Below are 12,819 nucleotides of genomic sequence, written 5' to 3'. Positions count from 1 at the left end.
TGTTGTTCAAAGATAAGGCTCTAATCTTTCTAATGGGTGTTGTGTTTTTTTCATGGTCATAGTAGACGATTTTCTGTGGGTCTTGAAACATAGGTCAAAAATCCCCCAAACAGTTGGCAGTGGGTTGGCCGCTCAGAAAATTGCTGTTTTGTTTTTTGTTTTTATTTCTTTCTTTGTTTGGCTCATATATTTTGTAAATTTGACTAATTATTATGCCTCACCCGCCATGAACATCATCGTACATCTCTTGCCAAAGACAGAGCTCTGTCTCGCTCACAGCCAGCCGAATCAAGAGCAAGTCATTCAGCAACTCAAATCGTCTCATGGTACATGGAAGATGGTAGAAACTGAAAAAAACATTTTTATTATCATGCAAGAAGAGACAATAAATGCCTCAAACTAAATTGTGGAGGGTAATTTCTGTTTGTCTGTCTATAAGAGAAATAACAGGTGATTTTTAGGATTATCAAGAATGACAAAAGGCACCAGGATTTAGCTATCATTGTCATTCTGGCTGGGTAGAATAGTTCTATTAAATAGAAAATCATTCTTTTCAGTGTTCTACATATCAGCATCTGTACTGACGCTTCACTGGACCATCAACCTCGAAGTTTAGTAAGTCTTCAATATCTGGTATCATTGTATTAGTGGTGGTCTTCATTACAGTTCTTGACATTGTTTAGTTCCTTTATTGAGCATAATAAGGAACATTAAAATGTAGATGTTTGAAAAGTGGATGAAAGGGCATTGTGTTACAATTTCGCATAAGATTTCCAAGGTATATAAGGTGCTTAGAGCCCAAGAGGAAAGAGTAGAGTTTGAGTTAGGAGGCACAAGAAGGCTGGAATTTCAATAATCCCATCACACTTGGTCAGTTCCAACAGCATGATTACCATTGATTGCCTTTAAATGTTCCACAAGTCAAGAGGGCTTTGAATCAAAATGTGGATTCGTGCCATGAAGCCACAGTTTATCAAACTCCGTCAATCCTCTACAGGTGCAGGAATAGCCACTGCAGTCAGCTCTTCTGTCTTTTTATTATGCCATGAATCTTTTTGTAGATGAAGTTTCTAGTGACCAGCCAAAAGAATAACAGAATCAAATCCACCGACTATTAAACACAATTTGGTACACAAGGACTTTGTTACTGCATGAAAACATTTCAATTTCATCATAATATCTAACTTTGTACAGTATACGTAGTATATAACAATGTATATGCAAACCCCAATTCCAATGAAGTTGGAATGCTGTGTCAATATTCAATAGAAAACAGAATACAATGATTTGAAACACTACGAAGACCAAGTATTTCATGTTCATTTTGTCATTGTACAGCGGGTATATAACAAAATTGAGCTTCAAGCTCGCCTTAAAACAAATCAAATGAGTTAAATTCCAATTTTTCTAAAAAGATTGGCAGGCAGGAATCTGATACTATTACATCATGGTGAGAATTGTGATGGGGAATAAGAGGAATAAGGAGACTGCTAGAGTTATGCACCCTTTTGCGTCTTTGCAGTGTGAATGTGTAATGGATGCTAACTTTGCTGTGCAAATGTGCAAAGAATAACCACATTCCTTAAGAGCCTTAAGAGTAGCGCTAGCTGATAGGTTAGCAGCCTGGTTGCTTAATCCGCCGCCCACCCGGCTCGAAACAATGAAGGTTAACGTACTGTAACTGCAGCAATATTGTCTGGGGCCTGGCTTCACTGGCAAGAAACTGTCAGCGGAGTGGTGATATGCTTAACCAGAAAAAAAAATAATAATTACACAAGAGCAAAATGAGTCTGCTGCACTGGTTTGACAACTATATTGCAATGAGTGGTCTAAGTGCTGTCTTATACTGATGAAGTGCAACAAGGAAGGAGGCGAAACGAACAGATCTGGTAACCGGATTTGTTGGAGACCACTTTTGCAGGGTATTCTTAAACGGCACAATGACAGACAAGGGGAGACAAACAATATGGTGTTCAGCTATACTTTTTCCAACTAAGCCTTTAATACCCACTAATACCAGAAGTGTATATATTCTTTGACTACTAAGCAAGTCACTGAAATGCCCTTGAAAGTTCTTGACTGACACACACAGCTATAGCTGTCTGCTTCCACACGTCTCCTCTCTTGCCCGTTTAGTGTTCTTTGTCAGACCCCTGTGCCCCTCAGGACCAGGACCCGTCAGAAAATGTACTTGGTGGCAACAGGGAATTGAGTTTTCAGCCCGGGTCAAACTACCAGAAGTCCTTGAGAAAAGAAATGTCCTTATAGGGCAGGGGTAGAGCGCGCTGGTCCAACATGATAAAAAACCCGCTTGTCTTCCATGTCTCCCTGCTGCAACATACCTGATTCAAATAATCAGATCATCAGCAATAATCAAATACAACACCCTGAATTGCTCCCTTTTGTGTTGTTTGAAGATTTATGATTTACTGTAACACCGCTTATTTTCATATTAGAATGCCTGCATTTAACCTTCCTGTGTTTGCGTGGGTCTACTTTGGGTACTCCGATTTCCTCCCACATTCCAAAGACATACACGATAGGCCGATTGAGCAACCAGTTCAGGGTCTGTTGACTGCTGGGATTGGATGTGACATGCCCGCAACCCTCATGAGGAAGAAGCTGTCCTGAAAATGGATGGCTGGATCATGTCACAAACAGTAGATAGCAATTATCTAAACCACAATTAGTTGTACTAAGTTCATTTTGTTTTTACTTGTTAATCACTTCACTGGTTCTTTTATCTCAAACAAAATATTTTAGGTTGCATTACCTGACATGTTTCGGCTTGTACTTCCACCTTCATCGCTGGTATGGTGACACTCTGATGAAGGCGGAAGTACAAGCCGAAACATGTCAGGTAATGCAACCTAAAATATTTTGTTTGAGATAAAAGAACCAGTGAAGTCACTTTAACAATTTATCCACGTTAAAACGTTGGCCAAAAATCATGAAAGAAATAACCAGAAAAAGATAAGTGAAATAAATTGGACACGTAAGATTCTATGCATAACCTTTAGGGAAGGCACTTCCAAATGAGGCCAATTATCACTGACACTGGCACAGTTCCAATGAGAGGGCAAAGTTATTTGCTTTTTCTTTTGGTTGAGAAACAGAGGCTACAATTCCCTGAAATATCTCCTCATTCAAAAGATGAGACAAAAGAGAACATAGCAGATGGAGAAGGGCTGATGGAAGGAAATGAGGCAGAAAAAGATTAAAAACGGCAGCGAGAAAAGCAATTATCTCTCGGAATTCAGATGCTATGACAGTAGTTGACAGGCAGGGAGAGTTGCATTTTATTGCTATGCTTTCATCATTGCTGCCCACCATCCCACCAGCACAGTCCACCACATCTCCTACGATGTGCTTTCTCTTCCCATCATTTCCCAACTCCTCTAAGCCCTCAGCTACCTTTGATTACAACTCATACAGCAAAGCTGCAATATGAATGTGTGTCTCCTTAAGTGCAAGCGCGCAAACTTGACTTTGAGTGGTAATGTTTGTTCATGGGCAACTACTTTCATTTTGTATGTTTGTTCCCTCTGCTGTCGTGAAGTCCTCACAGTGCTGTAACTCTGCCACCGCAAATCTCTTGGCACTCCCTAAAAGCTTCTCTGCCAGTGCATTAACGACGACGTGCAAAATGGAGGGGTGCTGGATCTGTACTTTTTTGGCAGACAGAAGACGGACGGATCAAGGCCGTACTATAGTTCTGAAAATGGCAATGGACGTACACTGAGGAGTCTCGTCTTTATCGGGCATACTGAGTTGAAACATACATGAGACTGGTGGAGGCTGGGAAAGGTGTTAAATTAAAAATGATAGTGTCTTGATGGGCTGTAAGTGATGTTGTGGACCAGATCTGGCCTCCTCTTTATAAAAGCTTAATGATGCTGAATTCTGAAAATGTCACTTCTACTTCAGATAGCTACATAGCACAACTGCACCTCTAAATCGGGGGAAATACTAACACAGTACACAAAAACACTATTCAGTGGCACATTTGGATAAAGGCCTGCATTTGAAAATACCCAAATGTTACTCATTTGTTAAATTTGCAACAATTAAATCTATCTGCTAGTTTCTGCTATGAGATATATAGAATAAGGATTGCCATGTCAGCATGTTGGTGTACTCTCCCATCCCATTCTCTCTCTCTCTCTCTCTTTCTCTCTCTCTCTGTCTCTCGTCTCTCTGTCTGTCTCTCTCTCGCTCTCTCTCCTCTCTCTTTCTATCTCTCCTCTCTCTTCCTCCACCTTTCTCATTCTAACGCACAAGTACACTCACATAGAATGAGGGGAGGAATTAGATTTTTTTTTTTTTCTTACATGGTGTGCTAGCTATTTGCTAAACACCGTGGGATGTTTGAACTCATTTGACTTTTCCGAGGTTGCTGAAACTGCTGAATTAGCTCATGAGAAGACTTTGATGTAGCGAGCTCGGATAAGAAGATTAAGGCTGATTTAATACTGATTGAACCTTTCCATCGATTTACTACCAGCTCATCATGTTTGCTTCGGTTAAAACTTTAAATCACCTCACACTTCAAGAACATTCTTACCGAGACTGTGCAACAGCTTCCACCCAAGTTAAATCACAAAAATCAATCATTTATTGAGGATAGCAGTGATGTGCTTATTATCTGATGAAGTGGAAATGCATTTGTGAATGTATTTTGCATGTGATAACTTTTTTTCTGGAAATGCTTACACTGACCGAAATGTCCATTTCTTCATCTTGAAACTGAGAGTGACCATCAGACTGGCACACACTCTTAAATGTTTCACACACACACACACTTTTGTTGTATCTCACCATACAATGACAATGAAGACTTCTTATCTTATCTACTTTGCCTTCAGTGCAACTCCTACTGGTGTATGCCTGGCTGCAAATGTGGTGGTGGTGGTCAAAAGGGCTGGAGGCACGCACATTGGTAGCCACGCCTCTGACAGCTCGCCCCAGGGTAGCTGTGGCTACTCACGTTAGCACATCCGCCTCACAGTTCAGAGGGTGCAGGTTCGATTGCACCTCCGGCCCTCCCTGTGTGAAGTTTGCATGTTCTCCCGCTGCCTGCGTGGGTTTTCTCCGGGCACTCCGGTGTGTGTGTGTGTGCGTGCGTGCGTGCGTGCGTGCGTGTGTGTGTGCGTGTGTGCGTGCGTGTGTGTGTGTGTGCGTGTTGAAACAGGGTCACTTGTAGGTTAGTGGAACGACACAGGAGATTTAAGTGATGGCAATCCTGGAATTTTTAGATGAATCCTCAGCTTTTCAAATCCACTTCAAGCATTTTGAAGTGCAAATGGTCACTTCTGAATTCTAGAATTTCATTGTGTTCCACTAAGAGGCCATGGAACAAATCAAATCCTGGTAACAAGAGTAATAAAAAATGGAATGTGCTGAGTTATTCAGATTATGGTTTGATTTCCTGTTGTCCTGGTAAGCTTACTTTCTCTCAGTTGACTTCATGCAAAAGGCGAAACGCACCCTGGACTCCTGCTGAAAGACAACATTCATACTCAGATTCCACACCATTGCCGACGCCTGTGTCAGACAAACAAAATAACACTATCAGTGACATCAGTAAAAACAAAAAATAGTTTGGCCAGATCACCTTATCTTATGGAAAACTGCAAGCACAAACAAGCCTCTGAATCTAATTTGAATTACAGGCAACCTAAGACTAAACACAGCACTACAATGACCAGTTCCTTCATGATACGTATGTGCAAAATAAGAAATAATACGTTTATAGTATCCAAAACATTCATTTCCCTGCATATTTCAAATCATCTATCCATTCATTTTATGTAGTGCAAATTTTCATTAGGTTCCCAGGTGGTCTTTCTGAAAAATAAGGCACAAGAGGTTGTGCACGACACGAAAGGAACCATTGCCATTTTGCCAATATCTTTTGAACTAAAAGCATAGAATATTTTCAGTCATTATCCATTTATCATGACCTTTCTTTGATATCAGACCATGGGGTCAATTGCAAGATTTTGCTCTTTGTGTTTGAGAAATGCATTTACTCTTTGTGCTGCAGAGGTATTTTCCAAGTCATTTAATAGTGTACACATAAAGCTAAGTTTGCATAGCACTTTGAACACCCTCAGTCAAAAGAGCTCAAAGTTAGAACAACAAATGTGAATTATTAACCAATTACCTACTTCTCCCTACTGATAACTTTTTTTTTTTTTTTAATAAATAACTAAAGCCTAACTCTACTTGTATCACTTTCGGTGTACTACACAATATAAACTTCTGTTCCTCCCTAGTGTGATTGGCTCCGCCTCTTTCGCTGGCGTCATAGCGTCCAGCGTCCTCCAGTGATTTACTCCTCTTAAAGACTGGAAATGAAAGTCGGCGCGACCGTTTAACTAAACATAACAACGCAAACAATCAAAGTAAAAAAAAGCAACAAAAAAAACAAATTGCCTCCAGACGATCGATTGGTCCAGCTCATCCAGAGGACATGGAAGTGCCGTTGTCAAGGTAGGAACCGTGAGGCGCTTAAATGTAAGACCGGTGAAGCTTAAGGAACAAATCAGTCAATACACAATTGATCAGCTCACCTAAAAATAACAGATTTGACATATGACGTAAATTTTGATCCTATTTACGTTCACGTTTTATGCACCGTCGTGATGTCGCCAAGGCAACAATTTCGGATCAGCCTGGAGGATCGATCTCTGCCAACAGGCAGCACAATTAAGTCGAATGGCTTGCAAAAATATGTACCCGGTATTTTTTACCGTTGTGAAACAGGTTCGTTTTAACTTTCTGGTCCACTGAAAGTATCATATCTTGCCAACCGCGCAAGCGGTGACTCGCCGAGTTGAGCCGAGCGCTGAAAGCGGGGATAACTGACAGCACCACGGAGAGCTCCAGGCCCACTCCCCAGCTCTGACGTCAAAATACCCTTTAGTTTTTATAAACTGTAAATCACCTTGCGGAGTGTTTTCCAACTTTTACTGGACCATTGCTAACATTTTTAATCACAAAAAAAGTTATGGGACAGCCCCCCCAAGGACAATTTAGCCAGCAACATTTTGGGGGAAACAAAACACAACAAGACAAAACAAAACAAAACAAAACAAAACAAAACAAAACAAAACAAAACAAAACAAAACAAAACAAAACAATAAAGGTTCATTTGTTTCATCTGTTTAAAAAAAACTTTTTTTTTTTACTTTTTAAGAAAACCAAAAAACGTATTGCCTAATAAATCATTTACATGGGGTGGTACGGGGCTAAATATTTCATTTAATAATTAAATATGGAGTGTACGAATTGTTTTAACTGTGTTTTGATGTGATGCCAATTAAAATTTTTTTTAGTCAAAAAGTTAGGAAAACCCTGTCTTACAGTATATTTTCTGTTCTTCTTTTTTAAGTGCTTTTAACTACTTCTTGTTTTGCTTACTCATGTTGGCTAATCTTTAATTTGACTGTGTTACTGTCGTTGAATAATTTATTGAGCAAACTAGCAAACTATCTTATCACTACAGTTTCACTTTTGTGTTGCCTCAAGGTGAATCATCTGTGTGCTGCCGAACTGGCCGGCCAGCAAATAAAGCGCAATGAAACAAATGACTCACTTGTAAGCACACTGATCTTTGCAGTTTTGAACTTCAAACAGACGATAAGCATAGCTGCTTGGATCAATTCTGAGTATATGAATCACAGACGAAAGAGAATGCTGGCATCTAAAATGAAGGCAGTGCAGTTATCAATTACAACAGTCTGATGATTCAGCGTAGTGTGTACAATGCTGCCATTAACACTTGGGATAAACGTGAAGGGCAACCTCTGCAAATGACAATCTATTTAATCACTTTCTTGTATGTGTCGCAATAGCTTGTCATCCTAAACCAAATGAGGAAAATGCCTTTAAACAATTAGACTCTCTTCCAAGAATGCATTCAAATAACAGAGGAAGTACTTTGTAGCATGAAATGAACATTATGAACGAGTCATCATACAAGTCTTGATTGTATTACTAATGCCCTCAGTCAAATATTCAGGGCCAAAGAACCAGGCAAGTGCAAAGGCGCTCTCGGAAACACTGTCTTTTTCATTATTCTTCCATTCGTTGCCATTTTGGAGGGCCTAGGCATGCCCCGAAACATTCCAGTGGTTGTAAATCCGCATCTTCTAATGTATGCAAAGTACTAAGTCATTCACATAGAGCCAGGCAGCAGTTTCATTGATGGACATGAAATTCAGTGGACAAGTCTATGATGAGAGGATGCACAAAAAAGTCTTAAATGGATCCATCCCAAGAATTGAACAGGGAGTTGACCCTTGTGAATTCCATGGCTTGCACTTACCTAAGAGAATTTGTCCTAATTAAAGTAGTTATCCTAAATCCACAGGCCGATCTAAACTACAAAAGATTTCAGCCTGTGCCATATCATGAGGGTGGGGCTTAACATGTGTTTACTGATCATGACAAGGATTCGCCGTGAAAAATCGAGGGCAAGGGCTTGGTCACTGCATTATCATTCTTACCTCTTTATTTTGTTTATTTTTGTATGGATGTGTTTTTCCTCTTGCCTTGTTTACTGTACATAGCTTATATTGAAAATGTGTCCTTTGGCATTAATCATTATAATTCATTTGACTTTAAGATCCAGTTATGATGACTGCAAAGGGACTGCCGACTGGCTGCTGTCCCGCATCAAGGACAAGCCCCGAGTTGCCATCATTTGTGGGTCAGGCCTGGGCGATTTGGCTGACTTAATAGAGGATAAAATGGTTTTCCCATATAAGGACATCCCGGGTTTCCCAACTAGCACTGGTACCTTTTGATTTTTTTTGCTTTCATTTGACATTTTAGCAGAAATGTGTCAGAGGAAAACTCAGTTGGTGTTTCTACTTTTTATGCTCTGTTCAGTGGTAGGTCATGCCGGACAACTGGTTTTCGGGAAGCTCCAGGGCCGGGAGTGTGTCTGCATGCAGGGTCGATTCCACTTCTACGAAGGCCACAGCCTACACAGTGTAAGAACTCTATCAGGTTTTATGGAAATTCATAGATTTTACAAACTGCTGCATTTGGTTGGTGTTCCACCTAGAGAGAATTGTAAAATTGTGCTGAAAGATCAGCTGGAGATGAGAAGATGCTTTTCATTTGTGTCAGCATTGGATTGACCTTTGTAACATTGTTGAGATTGTATTATGGTTTAATTTTATCACCAGTTGTGATAAGCCTATTCACATAAAGACAATCATAAAACCCAGTTTCATATTCTATATAATAAACAGAAGTTATAAAGTATATAATATGACAGTTTTGGTATCACCCAGTTAGGACTTTAGACAGATTTTGCTCTTTGTCCCATTATGACACGGGTAATCCAAGATAGCCAACTAAGCAAACATTACGAAGAATAGATGACAGATGTTCAACATAGAGTTCATATACGTGAAGCAGTCAAAGGGTTTTCAGCCACAATGAAGGATGAGAACAGTCTTGAAGTTCTGGCTGCATCCTGATTTGAAGCAAAATGTTAAATGTTTTTGCTGGCCCTGCAACATCCCCTGCACATATGTATTTATTTATTATTATTATTATTATTATTTATTTTTATTTATTTATTTATTTGTTTGTTTGTTTATTTGTTGACTGATTTCTCCCCTTTCATTCAAGTGAGAAAATAAACGATGATGACAAAACATCAGGACTCACTCATTAAGGGTCGCTCATCGTCTTCTAAAGTATTGTTAAAAAAGAAATATCCACTTCGTAGATATCAATGCAACCCTCAGTGATGCCACACACATATATATTTGTATCTATATTTGTCAGACGTTGATCAAGTAATAATGGAACATTCTGAACATATTGAAAACAATACATTAATTATAATGCACAATATTTGTGACTGTAGGTGACGTTCCCTGTGCGAGTCTTCTCCCTGCTGGGTGTGGAAACTCTGATTGTGACAAATGCAGCAGGTGGACTCAATGGCAGCTACAATGTGGGGGATATTATGGTCATTAAAGATCATATCAACTTGCCCGGTTTTGCTGGCCAGAGCCCATTGGTTGGGCACAATGAAGACAGGTAACACTCAACATCCAATATAATCTCCAGTTTGTAATATTTTTAAGGCCCACCCAAAAGAGACGAAGTAATGTGACAAAATGCTGCTCAACTGTCCTTTCTTCGTGTTATTAAAATATATAAAGGAAACATGCTGCTTTCCTGAAAAATACGGCATTATGTTTGTGGTACAAGGCGGCACAGTGGCGCACTGGTTAGGACGTCCTCCTCACAGTTCAGAGGGTGCAGGTTCGGTTTCACTGTGTGTGGAGTTTGCATGATCACCCCGTGCCTGCGTGGGTTTTCTCCGGGCACTTCGGGTTTCCTCCAACATCCCAAAAAACATGCATGGTAGGCTAATTGAGCACTCCAAATTGCCCGTAGGTGCGAGTGCGTATGGTGGTTCGTCTCTGTGTGCCCTGTGATTGGTTGGCAACCGGTTCATGGTGTCCCCCGCCTACTGCCCGATGACAGTTGAGATAGGCCGTGACCCCCGTGGGGACAAGCGGTGCAGATGATGGATAGATGGATGAAACCAGGAGTAGCAGATTTTCTATGGCATGGCAGGAGGCATGTGTTCTAGTGTCAAATGCCAGGTGTGAGTTCAGTTAAGTTGCATTGATCGGCGTGCAACGGGTTTAATAAAAGCACGCAATGTCTTCTTTTTTTCTCGGAATCGTACCTGTACAGCCTCTCGTTTTCTCTATCTTATCCATATGCCTCGTCCTCAGGTTTGGAGTGCGTTTCCCTTCCATGTCAGATGCCTATGACCGGAACCTGAGGGCTTTGGCCATTCGGACAGGACAAGAACAGAAATGTGGCAGTTTCATGCAGGAAGGCGTTTACTGTATGGTAGCTGGACCATCATTTGAGACCATCGCGGAGTGCAAGGTCCTGCAGAAATTTGGGGCGGATGCTGTTGGTAAGTGGAGATACTCTCCTCAAAAGAGAAACGATAAAAAGTGAAAAACAAATTACACTCACAATGCAGTACGGTTTCATGCATTTTAAATGAAGTGGGATTATTGTTCTTTTTGTAATCAGAAAGTTTCGATTCGGCTGCCTTGTGATGTTCCTTAAAACATTGAGGCTGCACACATCATGCACATGTACAGTATGATGTACATCCCGATACTGTATAACAGGGATAACATAAACAGAAGGTTAAATCACATGTAGTAAATGCTGTATTTTGTTGTACATCTTACTTCTTTTCACTTCTATCTTTTAGGTATGAGCACAGTCCCAGAAGTAGTGGTGGCTCGTCATTGTGGCTTGCGTGTCCTGGGTCTCTCATTGATCACCAATAAGGTTGTGACAGATTATGACAGTCATGAGAAAGCAAACCATGCGGAGGTGCTAGCGACCAGCAGTCTTCGTGCAAAAGATCTCCAAAGGCTTGTAAGACATCTTGTCACCAAGATCTAGCAACTTCAGTCCAAATCTGCTGGAAACCTAAGGGTACTTATTCATAGTCACCCCAGTTGTTCAGTTAGATGGGATTCAAGTAAGTGGTGACAAACTGAAACATGAAATAAGAAGCACATACCCCTGGGTGTCAAACTCTGGCCCTCGGGCTAAATCTGGCCCACAGTGTAATTATATTTGGCAGATAATTGACGAGACACAAAAAATGACAATACCAGATATACCAGTTATATAACTTTTGGTGCTCCTTTTGGATTCTCATTAAGTCACAATGAAAATAAGCCTTATGGTTTTGTTTTAATTCACACCATGCAATTATTTTTGATAAGGAAAATCTGCATATAAGAGTGAATGCTGAATAAATTCATAACTAAGAACACCAATTCATGCATCTTTGTTGTGGTGGTTTCTGATCATCATTGTTGATTTTCAATATTGTCAATGCCATTGTCAACATTTTGAGTGTATTTTATTTACTTTTATTTACAATGATTTTGGATTACCCTGGATGCTTTTATGCCACAAAGATACAAAACAACACTCTATTTGGTGTTTTTAGGCTACAGACAAATCTTGGTTAGTCGGTTAAATTGACTGTTTCACTGTATATTGTATATTTGAAGAGCTGAAGTCAAAGCTCTCAATCAGCAGTGATGTACAAGGCTATTTCTCCCATACATGCAATTTAGATATAATTTTAGACCAAGAGACCACAGCAGTGAAATATCAGGATGACGTGTCTTGCAGTTTTCAATCACATCTGATTTGGTACCTGCTGTCAGGTTCCTTTGACCGTTCTAATCATTAGAGCGAGAAAAGCCTTTATCAGCATTCCACTGTTTGGACCATTTGTATTGCATTATGCAAATGGGAATCTTTAAGGGGAACGTCACAATGAAAAACTTTTTATACCCCATGTATCATCATTTCATATGAAATGCTGCATTTATTATATATACACATTTGGATGCTGGTCCATTGCTCTGTCATCGTTTTTGTCCGTTTTTTTTGGCCCACATGCAGAACACACTCAGGAGACTGAGGAGCTCTTTAAATGTTTATTGAGGTGGGGAGGAAATAGCTGAGCTGAGGGTCCGGGACAGGAGCAACAGAACTGGTCGTCCGAAGGTGGAGTGAGTGCTGCCAGGGAGGAGTGGAATCTGTCAGGAAGTCAGCGAGGGATCCAGGAGAAGCAATAGATCTTGGCTCGATAAGAATGCGGCGGAGGTCGAACGGGCAGACCGGAGTGCCAGGTGATGCAGCGAGCAGGGTACACCAAGCATGTATATGAGGGCATGGAGGTAACTAACAGTGGCAAACACTCAGGCTAGGATCTGCTGGCTG

General features: G+C 40.5%; 1 protein-coding gene and 1 long non-coding RNA gene across 4 annotated transcripts; one reads left to right on the top strand and one right to left on the bottom strand.

Annotated features, from left to right (window-relative positions):
- Nucleotides 1-5,141: 5,141 nt before the first annotated feature.
- Nucleotides 5,142-6,336, bottom strand: LOC119124789. Its single transcript, XR_005098332.1, has 3 exons — nucleotides 6,252-6,336; nucleotides 5,450-5,544; nucleotides 5,142-5,367 (listed from the first exon to the last, which is right to left on the bottom strand). It is a non-coding gene; the product is annotated as an uncharacterized LOC119124789 (long non-coding RNA).
- Nucleotides 6,337-6,341: 5 nt separating this feature from the next.
- pnp6 (purine nucleoside phosphorylase 6) lies at nucleotides 6,342-11,862 on the top strand. Of its 3 annotated transcripts, XM_037255063.1 has the most exons (7): nucleotides 6,342-6,495; nucleotides 8,633-8,802; nucleotides 8,899-9,002; nucleotides 9,893-10,068; nucleotides 10,779-10,969; nucleotides 11,279-11,488; nucleotides 11,548-11,862. In XM_037255063.1, exons 1-6 carry the CDS (start codon nucleotides 6,476-6,478, stop codon nucleotides 11,473-11,475), a joined length of 858 nt encoding a protein of 285 aa, XP_037110958.1. In that variant the 5' UTR covers nucleotides 6,342-6,475; the 3' UTR covers nucleotides 11,476-11,488; nucleotides 11,548-11,862. The 3 variants fall into 3 exon arrangements, with proteins under 3 accessions (XP_037110958.1, XP_037110957.1, XP_037110959.1); XM_037255062.1 differs by having other exon boundaries at nucleotides 11,279-11,862; XM_037255064.1 differs by having other exon boundaries at nucleotides 6,345-6,489; nucleotides 11,279-11,862.
- The last annotated feature ends 957 nt before the right edge of the window (nucleotides 11,863-12,819 follow it).

The sequence above is a fragment of the Syngnathus acus genome, chromosome 6 (genome assembly GCF_901709675.1).
Source record: "Syngnathus acus chromosome 6, fSynAcu1.2, whole genome shotgun sequence".
NCBI classification, from domain to species: Eukaryota; Metazoa; Chordata; class Actinopteri; order Syngnathiformes; family Syngnathidae; genus Syngnathus; species Syngnathus acus.
Note: the sequence above shows the minus strand (reverse complement) of the source record. Positions and strands in the feature narration are given on the sequence as shown.